Genomic DNA, 19411 nt, shown 5'->3' with positions numbered 1-19411 from the left:
ATAAAATACTTCCCACTGCTAATAACACTGGACACTTAATTTTAAACACACCTCCCATTACCACTCTACTCTTGCTATGATGTGAAAGGAATCAAGAGAATCCTGCCCTGACAAGTTCACAATTTCAAATGTAAGTCAGAAACAGTAAGACATCAATGCCACATAGTGTATGTGAGTTAGAATGGAATGCTCATGCACTTTGCATGTTAACGAGGGGTGCGATTATTTTCCCCCCATGCCTCTTCCTGACGTAGCTGTGATGATCCCAAACTCTGCTTGATACTTCAAAATGTTATAAAAGTCCTCCAAAATTCTCTCTGTTAATGCAAGTAGATCAAGAGTCCTTTTTTTCAGTAATTATTCCTGAGCTGCTGATGTGAAAGTGCACACACACGTCAAATGTATTGCAAATTAAAACATTCATAACAATAGTCTAACATGAACATCTCTCTGGCTATATGCATCAGCATTACTTTTAAACAGTGTTTTTCTCTCATACATCACTATTAAATGCTGAGGTTAGATGTAGCTAATGTTTTCTGCTAGCAGAAAAGAGAGGGTAATATTTCTGCCAACCATAACTTTTAGAGAAAAAAAATCTCTACATAGAACCTGTTTTTATGTAGACTTTTGTGGGGGAGGACACATGTGGTGGAACTGCTATACCTACATCATCTTCTCTATAATTTCCAAGTATCAGCAAAGAAATGCTATGGCAATCTCCTACTGCAATTTAGAAGTGAGGAATTTTCTTTATATTTTCTTCCCCCTAAGGGAACTGTTCCCAAGACCAAACATTTCTGCCTAGGTTCCTTCTCAACGTTATAGAAGAAAACTGGATCACCTCTTCCCTCCCACCTCAAAACTGTACTACCCAGTATTCTACCACAAACCAAAGGAATTCTCCAAACAGGAAAGTGGATGAAAAACTCAATTTCCCACAATTATGAAATAAAGGGTGTTAAAATTTCAGTTTTCAGCCAGTGCCCAAGAGTTTTCATATAAATGTAAGGACTATCTTGCAAATAATCCTAAACACACTTATTAATATATGTAACATTCCTTAACAGTACCATCCACCCTCTTATATAGCACTTGATATCAATCTTTCTCAAGGTGTTTTGCAGCAGAGAAGCAGTTGCCATTTTGCAGATGGAAAATCTGTGGTGCAGAGGGAGAGTGGCATCTCTAAGGACATTCATCAGATATGTGGCAAAGTCGAGACTTGGCACAGTCTTTGATTCACACTATCATACTACTTTCCACTGTCTGTCTTAATTAAAAAAGAACTAAACCACAGAATGGTTTTTCCATGCAATCTCTATGCTGTATCACTTGTTACTATGGTTATACACAGCACAGCCAAGCATTTATATGTGACATTCTCTGCGATGACTGACATTCACGTAGACTTGCGGGCTGTCCTTTAAATTTGTGAATCAAATCAGTGTGAGCAAGAGATCTCTTTCCACAGCAAAGGATCCAAATGAGAAAGAATTATCAGAGACTAAGAGGTAAATGTAAGAAACAAATCCATATATATATTGGCATCCATTTAGTTCTCAAAGACATATTCAGGAAGACTTGTAGGGGTATTTTGAGGACAGAAGAGGGAGATGATGAAGAGATGCAATTGATAAATTTCTGCAACCAAACAGGAATAATATGTATGGAACAGTAATACAGGCATATTTTATGCTTTTTTATAGAAATAAATAATTCTGAAACGGAGGGGGGGGGCATGTAATTAAGTTTCAGATGGATGTGAGGACTGTGATTTAACAAAGCCATGAAGATGCATTTGAAAAGAAAAAACCATCTTTTCCAAACACTCTGACATCAGTAAACCCCCGCTGTGCATATCGCTATGCTAACAAGTGCTTTTTGGCAGCTTAGCTTATGCTGTTCAGGGAAAGTAACTACACTATGAGGAAAAAAAAAATTAGTACATGCTGCATCACTTAGAAGAAACAAAGGCTCTAGCACATACACCTGACAACAAAAGGATAGAAAAGCCATGCTCTTAAGCATGGGAGAGTAATCAGAATTTCAGGAGAAAATGATAAATCTGTACGTTGGCGAAAATTAGCATCTACAAACACAAGCAATCAGTACTCACAACTTAACTGTGATCTGCAAGCAATACAATATGGAATGAGTAAGATACTTTGCTAGCCCAGAGAGATTGAGATCATGTTTTGAGTCATAAACTTAAATAGTTCTTCGCTGACTGAAGTATTTGTGTTTTAACTATTTTGATAGGTCTCTCAGTACATTATTAAACTTGATTTACTATCCAGGTAAAACTAAAATAAAAATGCTTACAAAGGAGTAATTACAGTTAAGTCAAAAAGACCAAATAATATTTCCTTCCCTGCAGTTATACATCAGAAGGGAGTTTTTCTGCTGTGACTACATATCAGTTCTAAAAGAAATTGTTACATTTTTATTTTCTCACCCCAGTTTCTATGTGGCTAAATATACACGGAAAGTAAGAATATTTTATGCAAAAACCGGACAAAACCCCAAAACTTAATGTTTTAAATATTCCTTTTATTTTTTTCTCTCCAAGAAACTCACATTCTCAGAAAAACTAAGATACAGATAGTAGCTCTGAAAGTATTTAAAGTTAAAACATTCAATTTTAACAGACTGTTGGGTTTGGATTTCCAGAGTATCATTAGCAGTGAAGTACCTTGACTTCTGGATTTGAAGAACTATATTATGACATCATTGGGTAATTTATATTAAAAAGCACTTAGAGCAGCTCCATATCAGCTTGCATAAATATCTAAGGAAGTAAGTTCTTCATAACTATAGCTATTGTATCATAAGGATCTGAAAAATCAGAAAACTGTATTCGGTACAGTGTTAGAACATCTAGAAAAAACAGAATTGAGAAAGAAAGGCAATGGCTAAATCTGACTGAACCAAAATCATTTATGCTTAGAGCTACGTGCATGCCAAACTTTAGGTTACTTAGAGATGAAGTAATACAATGCCTAATATTTAACAGCTTTATACAGGGAAGGAACAGCATTTCTGGATAAGATCACATCTTGCTACACAGTTCATTTTAAGAACTGGTTTGACAGTGGAAGAATGGATTCTTTAGAAAATGGTTGTCTGAAGGATTTTCTTCCTTATTATAGCTAAAATATGTGAAAGTCTTTAAGACTTCATTGGTCTTGAAATGTATTTTCTCACAGGACTACTAACAAACTTTTCAAAGCGGTCACATCTACTTCTGCTTTGTTCTAAGGTTTCTTGCCCGAATTAAAACAAGATAGTGTGATATAAGTTGCATTTCTTGCTGCTTTTCTGACATTTGTTTTGATTGTTGGCAAGACTGTTCTGCATGTGAATATCCAGGCAGAAAACTACTGATTTTGCTGCTGAGTACTTTTCTACTCATTTAAGTGTGCTACACTGATTCACCAAGGAGTAAGATAAGCACCCAAAGCAATGCAAGGCAGACTGCAGGAGCATGTATAGCTGGATGAAAAGTGTTAGATAAGCTCAGCTGTGTTGGGAATCCCCACCATTTGCCTACACACTGCCGAACACCTGAAATAGGCAGACACCAGTGCTGGAACAAGAACTACAGCTGAAAGAAGTGGGTAGAAATGCATGGCCAATCCTTTCAGGAGGCTGGAACACCATTCACAGTGGTAGACTGCACATCCATCATGCTAGATCAGCCATAGCACTGCAGCCTAGAAGGACAACTAGCCTGCAAAGCTGCACCAGGCACCAGGGTGAGCTCACTGCATATCTTGATAGGCTTTCTGAGGCAGCAAACATAACTGTACAGCTGTATTAATGAACTGCACAGAAAAATGGATATTTACATTAACATATTAGAATGCTTCTTATGTTAAAAGAAATGTCACAAGTATTAATGGAACATGTCTATAATGTTTACTAAATACTTTCCATAGAGCATTGACTATTACTCAAGAGACAACAAAGATGATACTAAGGAGGCTCTGTCAGATGGACATACACTTTTTTCACAATTTTTTTCTACTACAGAGATGTCCTCTTCATACCTTTAGTCTTCACAGTATTGCAAATACCAAATGAAGGTCATTTCACCAGTTCAAAAAAGATTCAGAAGACCCACTACAGTATTATTCCCCCTATGAAGTGCCTATACAATCAATACACGATTTTTGTTTGAAGTTAAGTGGGCCTGATTTGGTTTAATCCTTTCTCTATCTGCAAGCTCCCACAGCTTTCTGCAATACACTTATAATGGAAACCAAAACTGATTGTTCAGATTCACTAAGCTGAATAAGATATTTTCTTTTGTCAAGGTGACTTCACTCTTGTAAAAGCAATCTCTTAAAAGCTCTGAACAGAGAAAGTAAAAGGTGAAAATGCTATTTAGTATCTACTTACTTATGCTCAATCTCAATCTGTTTACCCCTTCCCCGTAAAATCTACTGTTCCCAAACATAAGGGGGGTTACAGGAGACAATGAACATCACATCTTCATATACAATATTAAATCATACATAATCAGATCAAATTTCATTGTGGTAATTGGACCTACCACTCCTCCTTTCTATAATCTTTTATTTTCAGCAGTTTTGGGAAAAACACACGTAACACCTGAGAACTTGAAACACATCTGTTATTTTTTCAAAGTAAAGAGAACATATTTTTTCTGTTAAGCTGTTTCACTCTGCTGTCCAATACAGAGAATCAAATCCTTCATATACTATCTATATATATTTAAATGACTTTAGAAATGAAAGTAGGATTCCAACCCTTTGTTTAAGATTAATCACTAAGAAGTTGCACAAGTAAAAATTGAAAAGTGTTCTTAGTTTTCTGTGCAAGTAAGAGTTTCCATATGTTTGACTGAGAAGCTCACAAAACATTAAAACATGTAACATTAAAAGTGTCAAATCATTCTGCATTCCATTTAATGCTTCTGTCAGCGCCATACTGGAACATAGGATATAGAAATGTCAGGAACAAGTTAACAGGAATGACTTGCACTAGCAATGCAAAATTCAGAAAGATTTATTGTATTTTGACAACAAGTTGAATGTGGTTACTATTCTGCAAAAATTGTACATTACCTTCTTTAGTACCTGTATCTATGGAATTTTTAAACTATTTTTCTCAACATTTCTCAGCATTACTGTTGTTCATTTAGCTTCACTGTAGCAGGAACTAACAGAGTGCAGTATAGATCAAGTAACAGCAGCTATCATCAATAACTGCTGTGCCATCAATAATGAGGAGCTTTTAAATTTTCAACTGATGAGATGCAATGGAGTTGACCCAAGGGACCACATTAGAAGAGAAAACAATTCTTACTGGCTAGATGGCAGCAGACAATATTCAGTTTCTGTGAACACCAGACTTCCAGCGATTACTTACTTTTCACTGTCAGCACATGGATACATAAAGGATAAGGCTTCAGGGTCAAGTAAGTATAAATTTGATGACAGCTTAATGATGAGCAAGAATGGGTCCCCACAGGTTGCCCGTAAGTACAATTGTTTAATTTAGCCAGGAACTACAGTTGTGAATTTGGCTTAAATCTGTCCTAAGTCTTAAAGACTACCATCAGTTGAGCTGCTACTGCTATTCAGTCAGGAGGGCAGGGAAGTCAAACATGCCTGCACATATCATTGCACTTCTTTTGATGCCACTGGCTAAAGAAATCAGTCAGGTTTTTTTATTTTTAGCCCTTATACTCAAGGCATCCATATTCAGATCAGAACTCAGATTATTTTTACTACTTCAAAATTTTATCCAACATTGTTTGATTGATAAGGGGTCTTCCATATAAGGAGGAATTACTTCAGCCAATTTACATTCTATTTTAAGGTATACTGTTTCATTTAAATAAATCAAACTAAATATGAGAAAGAAATACATCATGCCACTGTTTTGTCAATCCACACTACCTTTTCACAGGCTCTGTCTGCACAAGTGCTGCATCTGTCATGGCTTTCATCCATAACTCCATTTCCTTGCTCGTATCTGTGCAGAAATAATAGGTCCTCATATTTGGATGAGCTGCCTGATTGGAAATGACATGGTCATTGCAATAAAAATATGAGGATTCTGTAAAAGAAAAGAGGCAAATAATGTTACTGTAAACTCACTCTAATATTTTCTATAATAATTTTTTTGCAAATAATATTACCAGGAAAAAATATTGGAAGGAATACTTCAACATTTCTCTGTCACTGCATTCATATTTTCAAAATAATTGCCTATAATTTTCAATTGTAGCTGCTTTCCCATTAATATACTCAATAAGAGCCCTTAAATTTTTTTCAATTATTAAAAACTATCTTGACTATGCATTAATGTAAATTAATATAATTATTAAAAATAAGATTTAGGCATAGATTTCTGCAGTCTGAATGACACAGTAAGTTTTAATTTGTACTCACCATAGTAAATAAATGATGTGTTGCTTAGGAGGCCAAAAGAAGAGCCAAAAGGAGCTCATAAAACATCAAAAAGAAAGTCAAGAGAAAATGTTTAGTAGAGTGATTTATATCATGATTAAAAAGATTAGCTGTGAAACACTCCTAACAATGATTCATGTAATACTGTGATTTAAATGATAATAAAACCTTGTTTTTATTACATATAAAGATACTTTGTATCTAAATAACTACAGAATTTTAATTCATGGGATAAGCTCAGCTGCTGATGCAGTCTACAACACTAAAACACCACACACTATTTGAGATCCATGAACTAAAAATAAGAATAATAAGTTTTAGTTGTTATGGCTAAATATGGCTAAATACTTGGTTCCTCTGCTACTGTATTATGCAAACATCCGTCTCAGAAGCTGTTTGTCAATCCTGTTTTGTATAACAACTCAGTAAAATGAGTTCTTATCACTAGGTTATTTATTAACATAAAATTAAATTGAAAAGTGGTTTCCCCTACCTTAAAGGCATATTTGCGGTTAATGTGGTCCTCAGCAGAAAGCACAGATATCTGAAAACTAGGTAGAAGTATGCTACCTAGTATTCCTTCTTCTTTCTCATCTGTGAATGTACAGTCTTTGATTAGAGAAACAAAATGTTTTGACACATAATAATTGTATTCAGACACTTCAGTGAAACTCTGCATTTAACAACACAGGACCACGAACAAGAAAATGCATTAAAGAATCAGAAAGGCAGACCGATTTGTTATGCATGTGTCTGTATACAGTCTCAGAAGTGTGCAGCCCACAAGAGCAACTGTGCAGTCTCTCTTTGCCAAAACACCTATGCCACAAAACGTGTATCACACAAGCGTGCTCCCCCTGCTACGCACTGTGAATTCCAGGCCACCTGAAAACGGCTACCTCTGCCTTTTTCCCCAAGAACAACAAGTATAAAAAATCCTCCTGAGTGTGCTAGTTCTGTTAAAGTTTACCACATGAGCTACTTTACGGACGTGTCCTATGGAAAACACCATGAAATAGTTGTGCCTTGAGTTTTTCTGGGGATCAGTGCTTACCTGCACGTAACTTCAAAACTGAAAAGCAGATGGAAACTGAGCCTCTAATTCAGTGACAAGAACAATACCTGTTACTTATTGCCTGCTCAGTAAAAACTGCAAATATCTATGAGAGCAGAAGTATTTTAAAATACTTAAAATGGTTGGCCTTTGAGAAGACTTGCACATTCTTCTGTTATCAGGCATATTGAGCCACAAATTTTTGTAATTCGAATGAAGATTTATGTGTAAGAATACATATGTTCCAGATAATTTGTAAAAAACAAACTCTTCCACAAAACACATACCCTTTTCCAGAACCTTGTTTTACATAAAATTTTAGAATACATTATAATAATAAATTGACATTTTAATTGGATGTCACAACCAGCTCTTAAATCAAATTATACTTTAATAAAAGAACAATTGGATACAATTCAAAGTCAGCCTTAATTGTATTTCGTATACAGAACTTCTATTTACAATCATTATCTTAGAAGACTGTACCACCCCAACATACTTTTCCTAGTTGAAGATACTGCCCACAACAAATGACTATGCACCTACGAAATTAAGATGAAAACATAGATATTACAAAGTTTCAAGCACTGAAAATTAATCCTGTTAAAATACAGATAAAATGCACAAAAGACTACCTGTTATACACAGAATTAAAAGTCTTTCCCTGGTTCTCTTTACTCCCTAAATTCTGAAAAGCCACAACTTTTGTTTAAGTTATTCATATGGGGAAAGCTCTGCCCAGCCATTTTTGCATTACATGACATGTTCGATGTAAAAAATACGTTTTCTGGTATAGTTATTTACTTAGAGAACTGAGCATAAAATTATTCTGATTAAAAGGCAGAAAGAAAATTAAGGGAGTTGATCTACTTTCAGGTACTTAACTGTATTCATAAATATGCCTGAAAACATCCCACCTTCCCGTCTCAAGTATTTACGTCTTACTACCCACACATAAAAAAATCTTCCTTTTTTTCCTCTGTCCCAATATTCATGGCAAATGCTGAGGTTTACTTTATTTGAACTGCTGTTTTGGGGCAAAATTGCCTTCTGCTGGATTATGCTTTGACTTAGTAATAAGTCACACCCACTAGTGCAATATAAAAGCATTAAGCATTTTTTTTCCACCAAACAGTTGCATGTTTGGAGGACTTTGGTCTTTGTTAAAGACATACTGCTACATTCCATTTCCAGATTTAAAAAATCTGTTTCCAATCAGACTAGCTTTTATCTACACATTACACTGCCCCATACCCATCTTTACTTGTATGCTGTGTTTGAATAATACAAGAGAAAAATAGCAGATCTCTGTCCAGCTCTAGGATCTTTTATTTGTTGCAATAATAACCTCCCAGTATGAAAGTGGGCAGTCTTTTATCCCTCCATGAAACAGAAAATGAGTATTCTCTAAGGTCTGAAAAAATACAATTAAATCATTTTTCTCTTCATCTACAAATTAGATGTAAGCTGCTAACATTGCAACACAATTGTAAAAGTTCAGTAAGATTTACTAACGAAACTAAAAAAAAACCCAATCAACACAATTGTGCAGCCAGAAACACCCTTTGCGATCTGGGAGTAAGTGTATGGCTCCCGTCTTTCTTTTTTTCAATATCTGAGACAGAATTAAAACCACAAAAGCACAGGGTTTAGAGTGCACATTTTAGTAGCTGTTTCTAATACCTCTGAAACTATCATTATACATGTTTAATTACAGTTTATCGGCTTTAACTGCCTTCTAGTAAGTGAAGCTTAAAGCTAAGTTTATAATGTAAACAATTTAGACTATTATGCTGCATTTCAGCTTATTTGTCACTAATATGTAGAAATACAAAATATTATAGAGCTGTTTGTATTTATTTTCTTTGTTGTTGGTTTTCTTATTGCTTTTTTGCTTTATTTTGAGATACTTCATGTGCAGTGCTTTAAGTCAATTTGATCTGTTATTAAGGCAGCTACAAAGCAGCACTTGCTTCGGAACCTTTGGAAAAGAGAGCCTGAAGACTTGTTTAAAACAAGAAAATCCTATAAGAAAGCACAGAGTACATAATGACCACTTAACCAAATGCAGTGTAACTGTATCACAGTCGATGACTCCATGACTGAAATTATAACTTAATTTTGACTTACAAAGAACCACAGAATCATCAAGGTTGGAAAAGACCTTGTGGATCATCCAGTCCAACCATTAACGTAACATGGGTAACGTAACAGTGGTTTATCCAACTATGTATAAATCTTGTTATAAAGAAACAAAGCCTAATAATTATATTTCAGTAATTCAGAATTGCTAAAACAGTTACAGAGCTTTTATGTTTCATAACCTGATTTGTCTTGATTAGATTAGAACCATGCTGCACTTCAACAGAACAGCATTTTAAATTCATCAGTCACTGCTTTCAGCATCACCAGCATCAACACCATTTCTACCAGTTCTAAAGTCCCATCCTTAACTGAAACCCTTTCTTACTCTTCGTCTGCAGTTAAGGCTGCAGATAGCCTTAACTGTTTATTTTCCCTTATTTTGCCATGCTCTGAAATCCTCTTTGCTCTGAGCATCCTTTAAATTATTATGGTTGTACACCTTATTTCAGGATTGAATATGCTTCCATATGCACAAATCCCATTTGTTTATCCCTTTGGGAGCACTACAGTTAATAATCTGTAATGGTGATGGAATCAGTTTTCTAGCATATATATCTCCAGACTAGAATTATAAGCAACTAATTTTTCCCATGTAAAGTAAGTCTGATATAGCTACATAAGGGTACTAACAGATTTCTTTGTTCCAAATACAGCAGAGACTTCCACTCATATGGAATTGGACAACCTTTCACTTTATAAGTATTCATGAACACTGATTAGATTCCCAAAAGGCATATATATCCTCTTTATCATTCCAAAGGCAGAGTTTCAGTTCCCCTGCACTATCCCTTTTCCTATCCCCATTGCAGTTACTTAATTTTCATGAAACATCAGATTTAACCTGGCATATTTAGTTCCTAGCAACAGAAGCAGTGAGAAAACGACAATCCAGAATTTAATAAAGGAGGTGGCTGTGAATGAGTTTGCCCTTTGAGCATACCTGACAGGCAGGAAGTAATTATGTGAAATTGGTAATTAAGGGGAAAAAAGAAAGAAAAAGAAAAGGGTAGCAGGCCTGGATATTGACAGCTATACAACTATTTTAATCTATTAAGTTAATGTAAGAAATAAGAAGCTGCTACTTGAGTGGTATGTTAAAATTTATCTGCTTCCAGTAAAATTTGCTAATGAAGCTCTTCTGAACTTACCTCTGTAATAGAAGAGACACAGATCTGAGAGCACAAACCACCGTTTCTTCCACAACTTCATTCCAGTACTATCCTGTATTAATCAAAGTGATCAGGTAAGAACTTTTAGACTGTTAATAGTCATAGTTCATAAAGTAAATCAGGTACCACATAACCGTGGTGGTGTGCTCGTAGTTTGTTTTCTTGACTAAGATATTTTAAATATCTTTGACTTATCACAGACTTGACACTGCAAACAAAGATCGTAACCCAGGAAGCCTGAAGTTAACATGATTCAAGAATAAATAAAACCCCATTATTTTAGCATGCTAGGGACTACAAACTACAGTTAACAGGAAAAAAAAAAAAAAAAAAGTATTTAATTCTTTTTAAAAAGGAAAAGAGGAAGGTAATACTTGTGGTACCATCCTCTATTTTCTAAAGAAACTCTGCTGAACTTCGTCTTCTGCTACCATATCTAGTGAAAATTTATTTCCCAAATAAAGTTTATTCCTAAAGCATTTTAGTTTTCTTTTATGCTTATAAACCAATTTACACTGCACAACTCAGAATGAAAGACTGCTACCAGTACTGCAGCGTAAATAAGCCAGAGCACTGCAGCATGCACATCCTAGTAGAATCAGATTTAACAAATATGTGAATGTGTTCCAAGAAGAAAAGTATGTGTGAATTATTGATATTCTTGTAGTAAGTATGTTTTGTGGCAGCCAAGAAGAGGAATTCTATAATGAAAAACTGTGGGGTGGGTTTGGTTTGGGGTTTTTTTTTGAGAAAGGTCATAATAATTTTTAGCCTCATATTTCAAACTCTACTATTATTTTGGGGTGGACAAAACGAGCTGAAGGAGGGAGAAGAAAGGGTAAAGCAAGCATTAGCTAGGAAATGTTCAGAAAAAGTTAAAAACCCCTTTGCCACAAACATTTTCATAAGCAGAATAACTAAACACTTTATAGCACCTTCCTTCTGAGGAGCTCAAAGTGATTTAACAAACACTAATGAAGCCTGGAAACATTGTCCATAGGAATCAGCTCCTGTTTCACAGCTGGAAAGGCAGACATGGGGAGCGGAGACTGCCTTCATCACCTCACTGACAAGGTCACTGACCCAGTAACCGATTAGCATGTTGGACCCCTGGCCCAAAGGACACCAGCCATAAAAAAAATTTGTACAATGGGAAAATACTCAAACTTCTTCAGTATAAAGAATTATCACAAACCCTCAGACAGACTTTCTTAAGAGACATAACAGCCTCTTGCATAACAGCAAAATCACATTTATCCCATCACTCAAAACACACTAACAGTTTTCTACATGGCCACATGTAAAATTCTGCCAACAAAGAGACATGCTAGGAATGATCTTCTGGCTTTCTTCAGACATAGCAGAGGCATACACAAAACGATCGTGTGTTTTTCATGTTTTTAATTATTTCCTACTTTAAAGTACATCCTTTCGGTATCAGTGGATTTACTAATTATTGTTTCCTCTTCATTATGGTTATGCCATAACACGGTAACAGTATATTCACACTAAACACCTTCCAAAAAAAGAGTTGACTCTGGACTTAAAAATTAGTAGAAAAATGACAGCAGAGTAGCATTACATGCAATGAGACAGCATACCCTCAGGCAAACAAAACTTGCTGTTCTCTGTGATTACATAAACATCTTAAGAAAATGATCAAAAAGAAAACTGCACAAGCTTTCACTGTCAATTTAAAATTGTATCTGTTGGCTTTCAATTACTATTAAAACATGGAAACATACAGAAGCCCCTTTTCTTACAAAAATCAAACATCACAGCGTTTAAATCATTTTACATGTAAACCCTGTCCAACATTATGCCTTGTGACAGTGAGGTGGATTGAAAACTGAATGAACTACCAGGCCCAGAGAGCTGTGATCAATGGCACCAGTGGTGGCCAGTTGCTAGCAGCTTACCCCACAGGTTAATACTGTGGCCAAGACTATTTAATATCTTCATTAATGACCTGCATGCTAGGACAGAGTGCACCCTCAGCAAGTTTGCAGATAATACGAACTATGAGAAGTTGCTGATACACCAGATAGTTGTGCTGTCATTCAGAGGGACTTTGACAGGCTGGGCAGAGAAGAATCTCATGCAGTTCAATAAAGGAAAATGCTCAGTCCTCCATTTGGAGAGGAATAAATCCATACACCAGTACACACCAGGGCTGATCAGCTAAAAAGAAGCTCTGTGGAGAAGGAATTAGGGGGCTCCTGGTGGACAACTAGTTGACCATGAGCCAGCAGTGCACCCTCATGGCAGAGGTGACAATCAGCATCCTGGACTGCATTAACAGTGGTGCCAACAGATGGAGGCAGGACATCCTTCCTCTCTACTGAGCATTACTGAGGTCTAGCTGGAGTGCTGGGTTCAGTGCTGGGCTCACTGGTGCAAGAGAAACATGGACATACTCGTGTGATTTCAGCAAAGGGCCACAAAGGTGATTAAGGGATTGGAGCACCCATCATGTGAAGAGAGGCTGAGAGAGCTGGGATTGTTCAGTCTGAGGGCATTGTTTCAATGTGTATAAATACCTGATGGAAGAATGTAAAGATGGAGCCAAACTCTTCCCAGTGGTGCCCACTGACAGTACAAGACGCAACGGGCATAAATTAAGAAACGTAAAATTTCATCTAATCAGAGGTGAACTTTTTTACTGTGAGAGTGATCAAACACTGGGTTGCCCAGAGAGGTTGTGGTGCAGTGCACTAGTGAGGATATTCAAATCCCAGCTGGACAGAGTCCTGGACAATCTGCTCTGGATGAGCCTGCTTGAGGAGGTGGAGGTTGTGCTAGATGATCAAAAGGTCCCTTCCAACCAACGTAATTCTGTGATTTAAAAAAATAGCTAATTCCTTCATTTGTAAAATAATACAATTGTACACTAAAATGGATTGGTAGTATGAACACATAGTATAATTTTTAGGAAAGCAACATCTTTGTACTACTTTTATTTCACATCAAACGATGAATATTCAGCATACAGAGACAAAAAACAACTAGGATCTTCAGATAATTCCAGTAAGTCAGTTCAGGTACAAAACTGTATCTTTTCATACATGTAAAACTCACTACAAAGGACCTCAGAATGAAAAGCCAGATCATCAAGAATCTAAGTTATTCAGAAGCAGTCAGCAAAGAAAACACAGACGTGCATGTGCACAACCATATGTGCTTTAATTTGGATATCACATTTCAATCAAGTTAATAAATGGTCTCATTTATTTAAAAAAAATCCAGAAAACATTACTTCAGGAATAGTGACTTTTTTTCAAGCCAAAAAGTCTAATAGCCCCAAAACAAAGCAAAAAACCCTCTCACCTTTGTGACAACTTTTCACTCTCAACATTGAATGAGAGGCCACAGGAGCATCTAAGCATGGAAAAACCTTCTACTAAACAGATATTCTAGATCTTTTTATCTGATGATAATTTTTAAAAACTGACTCATCAGGAGCATCCAGAAAGCTATGTGAGTCACACCAGCCTATCAGAGTAGGGACAGTAAATGACAATATAGATTCAAAACTACCCATACACATTTGCCTCAGCTGAGTTTAAACAACAAGTTCTTACAGGGTTCTTGGGATTTGGGATTGGGATTTACAAAATTTATTTCTAACATGGCCTAATCAGTCTTGCTCAATTTTTTGATCAAACCACTCTACTCTTGATTTCCTGCAGAGCAAGAAAGTGCAGGTGGTCTGGTATTGCAGAACACCGGGCAATGAATGGATTGAGAGCAGCCCTGCAAAGAAGGACTTGGAGATATTGATGGATGGAAAAAATGACTGTGAGCCAGCAATGTGCACTCTCAGCCCCAAAACCCACTGTATCCTGGGCTGCATCAAGAGAAGTGTGGCCAGCAGGTCGAGGGAGGTGATTCTCCCCCTCTACTCCACTTTTGCGAGACTCTACCTGGAGCACTGTGTCCAGATCTGGGGGCCCCAACATAAGACAGACATGGACCTGCTTGAGCAGGTCTAGAAGAGGCCTCAAAGATGGTCAGGGGGCTGGAGCACCTTCCCTGTGAGGATAGGCTGAGTTGGGGTTGTTTAGCCTGGAGAAGAGAAGGCTCTGGAGAGACCTTAGAGCAGCCTTCAGTACCTGAAGGAGGCCTACAGAAAAGATGGGGAGGGAGTGTAGAGATAGAACATGGGGTAATGGTTTTAAACTGACAGAGGGTAGATTTAGATTAGCTATAAGGAAGAAATTCTTCACTGTGAGGGTGGTGAGACAGTGGAACAGATACCTCAAAGCAGCTGTGGCTGCCCACTCCCTGGCAGTGTTCAAGGCCAGGCTGGACAGGGCTTTGATCAACCTGATCTAATGGAAGGTGTCCCTGCCCGTGGCAGGGGGGGTAGATGATCTTTAAGGTCCCTTCCAACCCAAACCATTCTATGATTCTTTGAATACCAAATTACATCAGGCTAAGTACACTGTCACTAAATACTAAAAAGTACATACTTCAGATTCGTACACATTCAACATGAACATCTAAAATGATCTCTGGTTTTAAGATGGTCGTCTCCAAGTTAAGAAAACAGGCATTCCTTTGCCTTTGCACATGTGAAAAAATTGTTTATTTTTCCAATTTGTTATTGAAAATATTTACTTGCTTTCTAAAAGAAAATTAAGAGATACAGCCTAACAAAAGAAACTTCAGAATTAAAAAAACCAATATTCTAGGCCATATATCCTTGTCCCATTATCTCAGCATGCCTGAAATTCATTCAGCTATTTACTATCAACACCTGCCTAGATTTTTCAAGCCCTTTGTGTATTTTAGAGAAAGATACATGTATCTAATATATCAATGTTCTGTACTTGTTTGATGCCCTTATTCATTTCTATCACAATGTTATCCGATAAGTGGCTAATTAAAATACCATGTGTCAGTTCCTCTGGTATTGCTATCATTGTATTTTATGCAAATGACTCAGTTTTTGTGCATTATACACCTTCCCAAAAAAAAAAAAAAAAAAAAAGGTGGTAAAGAGAGGAAGAGTACCTGTTTGTAGAGCCAGCCACGTCTGACAACTGGTGCATTAGGATTTCTCTTTATTGAGTTTGATCTCTTTCCAAAATTATGAACCTTCTTTGAAGATCGTGATGTCTAAATTGAGTTGAACAGGTTAAAGAAAACATAACATCAATATGTGCTGAAAAATCATAACACATTTTCTTTTTTTTTTTTAAGATATTTTTCTTATACATGTTCCTCCGGGGGACTGCAGAATACAAACTGCATTCCTTTTTTAGATAAATAATTATTATGATGGTTCTGCTGGCTTCAGCATTTCTTTCCTTCTCTTCTGCAAAAAATTTAAAGACAAATCCCAAGACGAGTGCTTAAAGATTTTTTTTTAGCAAAGAAAACCAACCAAATACATATCTGACCTTCTTATAAGGTAGACAGAAATCCTTCCTAGCTGTAGAAAGAGAAGTAAAACTAACAGAATTATTATTATTAAAAACTACATCACCTGTGAGAGAAAATTCTACTCTTTCCTACTCCCAACACAGGCCTAATACATGAAAACTTGTTCAGATTTCAACAAGATGTAACTCCCCCTTTCCTAATACATAGTAATTTTTTTTTATTCTTTCTTCCCTCTCATGAACACTTTGCTCTGTCATCTCTTGGTTGGTTTGAATACTCATTATTTTACCTGCTTGCACTAAGGCCTACTTTGAAACTTTTGCCCTGAAACTCCAGTGCTTATATCTGCTGTTGCTGATACCTTTTACAATCTTACAGCTATATAATGATCATAGATTAAGTAGGATAAATAACCCATTTTAGATTTTATCCTTCTACCTATACTTCTACCACAAGAAATAGGAAAAGGCATAAAGAAATGTGCAGTGCTTTGCCAATTCACACAATTCTTTTCAATGTATGTTGAGAAAGTTTGTTCTGCAACTGAGCTGAACATTTACTGGTGTTTTAAATTCTGTAAGAATTGGTGCCTCAGGGACTCTGTGATGTGATATAGCAAAGTATCCCACTTCACAAAAGAAGTAAAATGTAAACATGTTTTTTAAGCTGTGTTCATGGCTCCTCTCCAAAACCACCATTTGAATTGAGACAATATAATCCTGTGCTTCATCTTCCCCATCTCTACTACTGAGACTAATCATAAGGTTATGCAAAGTTCCTAAAGGAGGAAGAAGGCTAAACAAACATTCATTTCTTGTTGCAAATTAGGGTATGGGGTTTCTCTATGGAAACGCTCTCAACACACATCACAGAATTGAGCTGGGTTTTATACATGCTTCAGAGAATTCCACAGTAGGTTAAAAATCATAAACTGAAAACTGCAATTTAAAATGATGTGCAGCTTTTGTCAACGATGTCATTAACTGAAGAATACAACATAGCTTAGCCAAAAAAGAACAACATTACAAACACTATGTGTGTTTGCCTTAAGACTACAACACAGTGAAACAAGGTCATTTTGTAATCCTTTTTTGACAGAATCGGGAGGGAACATAAAAACAATCACAGTGCTTTTAATTTCCCTTGGAGATATAGAAACTTGACTCAATCCTCTTTGGAAAGCAAGATAGAGGAAGCAATTGAAAACCTAATTAAAAATAGAAGTAAAAATCTTTCACATTTTCATCTGAAATTTCTACCAGTGGAAAATGGGCAAAGGTTTGTAAGAAGTCAAGAGAATTATGACATCCATATGTAAAAAGAAACATACAGAGAACCTATAACAATCCAGAGTACATTATAAAGCTAGGTACATCTATCTCAGTTAACCTGCATGGCTACTATATTGGCATATCACACAAGAGCTATGCCAAGGTTTTGATCAGAAATAATTTCTAACACTCATACCTGCTCTAATATTAGGTATTAAAGGTCAAAACCTCTCAAGTGTTCCAGACTTCCTATGCTTGTAAAATGATTAATGCATTAAGGATGCTTCTGAAAATACAACCAACCATGAGTACTACTATGTCAAGTCTACTAATCTAATTCAGATAGATATCTCTTAGGTAGGTCTGATGATAAACCATATTGACTCCAATTTGACTGAGCTCACAGCAAAGTTTTAATTGGTTACATCTCACCAGCTGTGAATACAAACTTTCTTTAAACACAGCATCACAAGTGTTTTCTAATTTTAGTTAATACAGAGAACACTTTAGATGACTTATGATTATTTTACCACACACTGCATAAAGAGCGTAAGTGTTCACAACAAATTCTGAGCCTCAAGACAATGCAAATTTTAGGATATTGAAATATGGTAGGTGTATATATAATCTTATTATGAGTTATCAAACTTTTTAAATCACCTCCTCTTCTTGTTATGTCTGGGATCCCTGGCCATCCCATGTTTTTTCACACACATATCTAATATATGTCAAACTGAGGAAACAGAAAGAAAGGTTAAAAAAAATAAATTAAAGGGCTCAACTATCTTTTAGCCCACAGCACTAAAAATACAGGACATACTGCACAGCTCCAGCTTCTGGAGAAGGCAAAGAGAGAAAGAGGATAATGCATGAAGGGTCCAACTACTAACTACTTGCTGGAAGGTGTAGAAGGTAAGAAAGCTAGCAAACTCAGTCACAACTGGTACCATACGACTTGTTCTAAGGAATGGTCCCATCAACTGTGATGCCTCCAAAGCCAAAACCTGCAGAAGGGTCCCTGTACAGTACCAGTACTGAGAAAGAAGCCAGTAAGTCCAGCGAGTGATATTCTCTTTCCCAAACCTCAAGAAACAAACACTGGCAGGGTTCTGAACTCCGGGCAACTGACCAATCAGTAGCTGGGGCTGCACACTTCATCACTCTGCAAGCTGCTCTTCTCTCTGCTTGGCTGATAGAGGACACAGAATTTAAGTGAGGCTTCTTCCCCAGTTTCAGAAATAGCATGGAAGTAAGTAATTAACACTAAACTTATTGCATCTATATTTGAAAAACATGGGTTGAGAACCTGGCTGATAAGGAAATTTTCTGCATGTGAACTCATAAGAATGGAAATCTAAATCCTTGTTGCTTTGAATTTCTGTTTAAAAATATGTTCCTGGTCTTCAAGGCTTACATTATCTTCCAAACCACAAACATGATGTTGCCTTCTGGATTTTGTAGGCAATTTCAGTGCCTTCCAATGTTGCAGCTTTCCATAAGCTGAGTGGGTTTCTGCCTCAGCATTTTAGCTTGGACCAAGAGATTGCTCTTGAAGCAAATCTCCAATCATCCACTTCTATTGTGCTTTGGTTTGCATAGAAGAGCAAATTGGATTTATTTTAGACAAGACTAAAAAATATGGTGCACAATGAGCACTACTGGACTAGTCTGAATACAAACCATGAAAACACAGTAGATATACAGCCCTGAGCACCAATACTGCCCTTTACACTGCTCCAGTTCACTATGCTGTTTGCTAATGTATCTGATGACTACTACTCCAAAATTTCTTGCTAATCTGAATTCTGAGAAGACATGTATGACTATACCTAAACTAGCTATTTAAAGCTGGATTCGCTTAAGCACTGTATGAAATATCTATTGACAAACTGATGAATATTTATCAACAATGTGATACATCCTAGCTGTAACACAGACATG

At 36.4% G+C, this 19411-nt stretch overlaps 1 protein-coding gene across 21 annotated transcripts in view; it reads right to left on the bottom strand.

Annotated features, from left to right (window-relative positions):
- Nucleotides 1-19411, bottom strand: part of PLEKHA5 (pleckstrin homology domain containing A5) — a 191779-nt gene that overhangs the window by 51136 nt on the left and 121232 nt on the right. For all 21 annotated transcript variants that reach the window (XR_012633389.1, XR_012633388.1, XM_074902235.1 and 18 more), the window contains 4 exons: nucleotides 15828-15932; nucleotides 10791-10863; nucleotides 6937-7037; nucleotides 5931-6046 (listed from right to left, as the gene is read on the bottom strand). Coding sequence is in view for 19 of the 21 variants with exons in the window: in XM_074902235.1 (XP_074758336.1) it covers nucleotides 5931-6046; nucleotides 6937-7037; nucleotides 10791-10863; nucleotides 15828-15932 (395 nt within the window). In the remaining 2 variants the exon portion in view is untranslated. The remainder of the gene's footprint in view (nucleotides 1-5930; nucleotides 6047-6936; nucleotides 7038-10790; nucleotides 10864-15827; nucleotides 15933-19411) is intronic.

Source organism: Athene noctua, chromosome 3 (genome assembly GCF_965140245.1).
Source record: "Athene noctua chromosome 3, bAthNoc1.hap1.1, whole genome shotgun sequence".
Classification (NCBI taxonomy): domain Eukaryota; kingdom Metazoa; phylum Chordata; class Aves; order Strigiformes; family Strigidae; genus Athene; species Athene noctua.
Note: the sequence above shows the minus strand (reverse complement) of the source record. Positions and strands in the feature narration are given on the sequence as shown.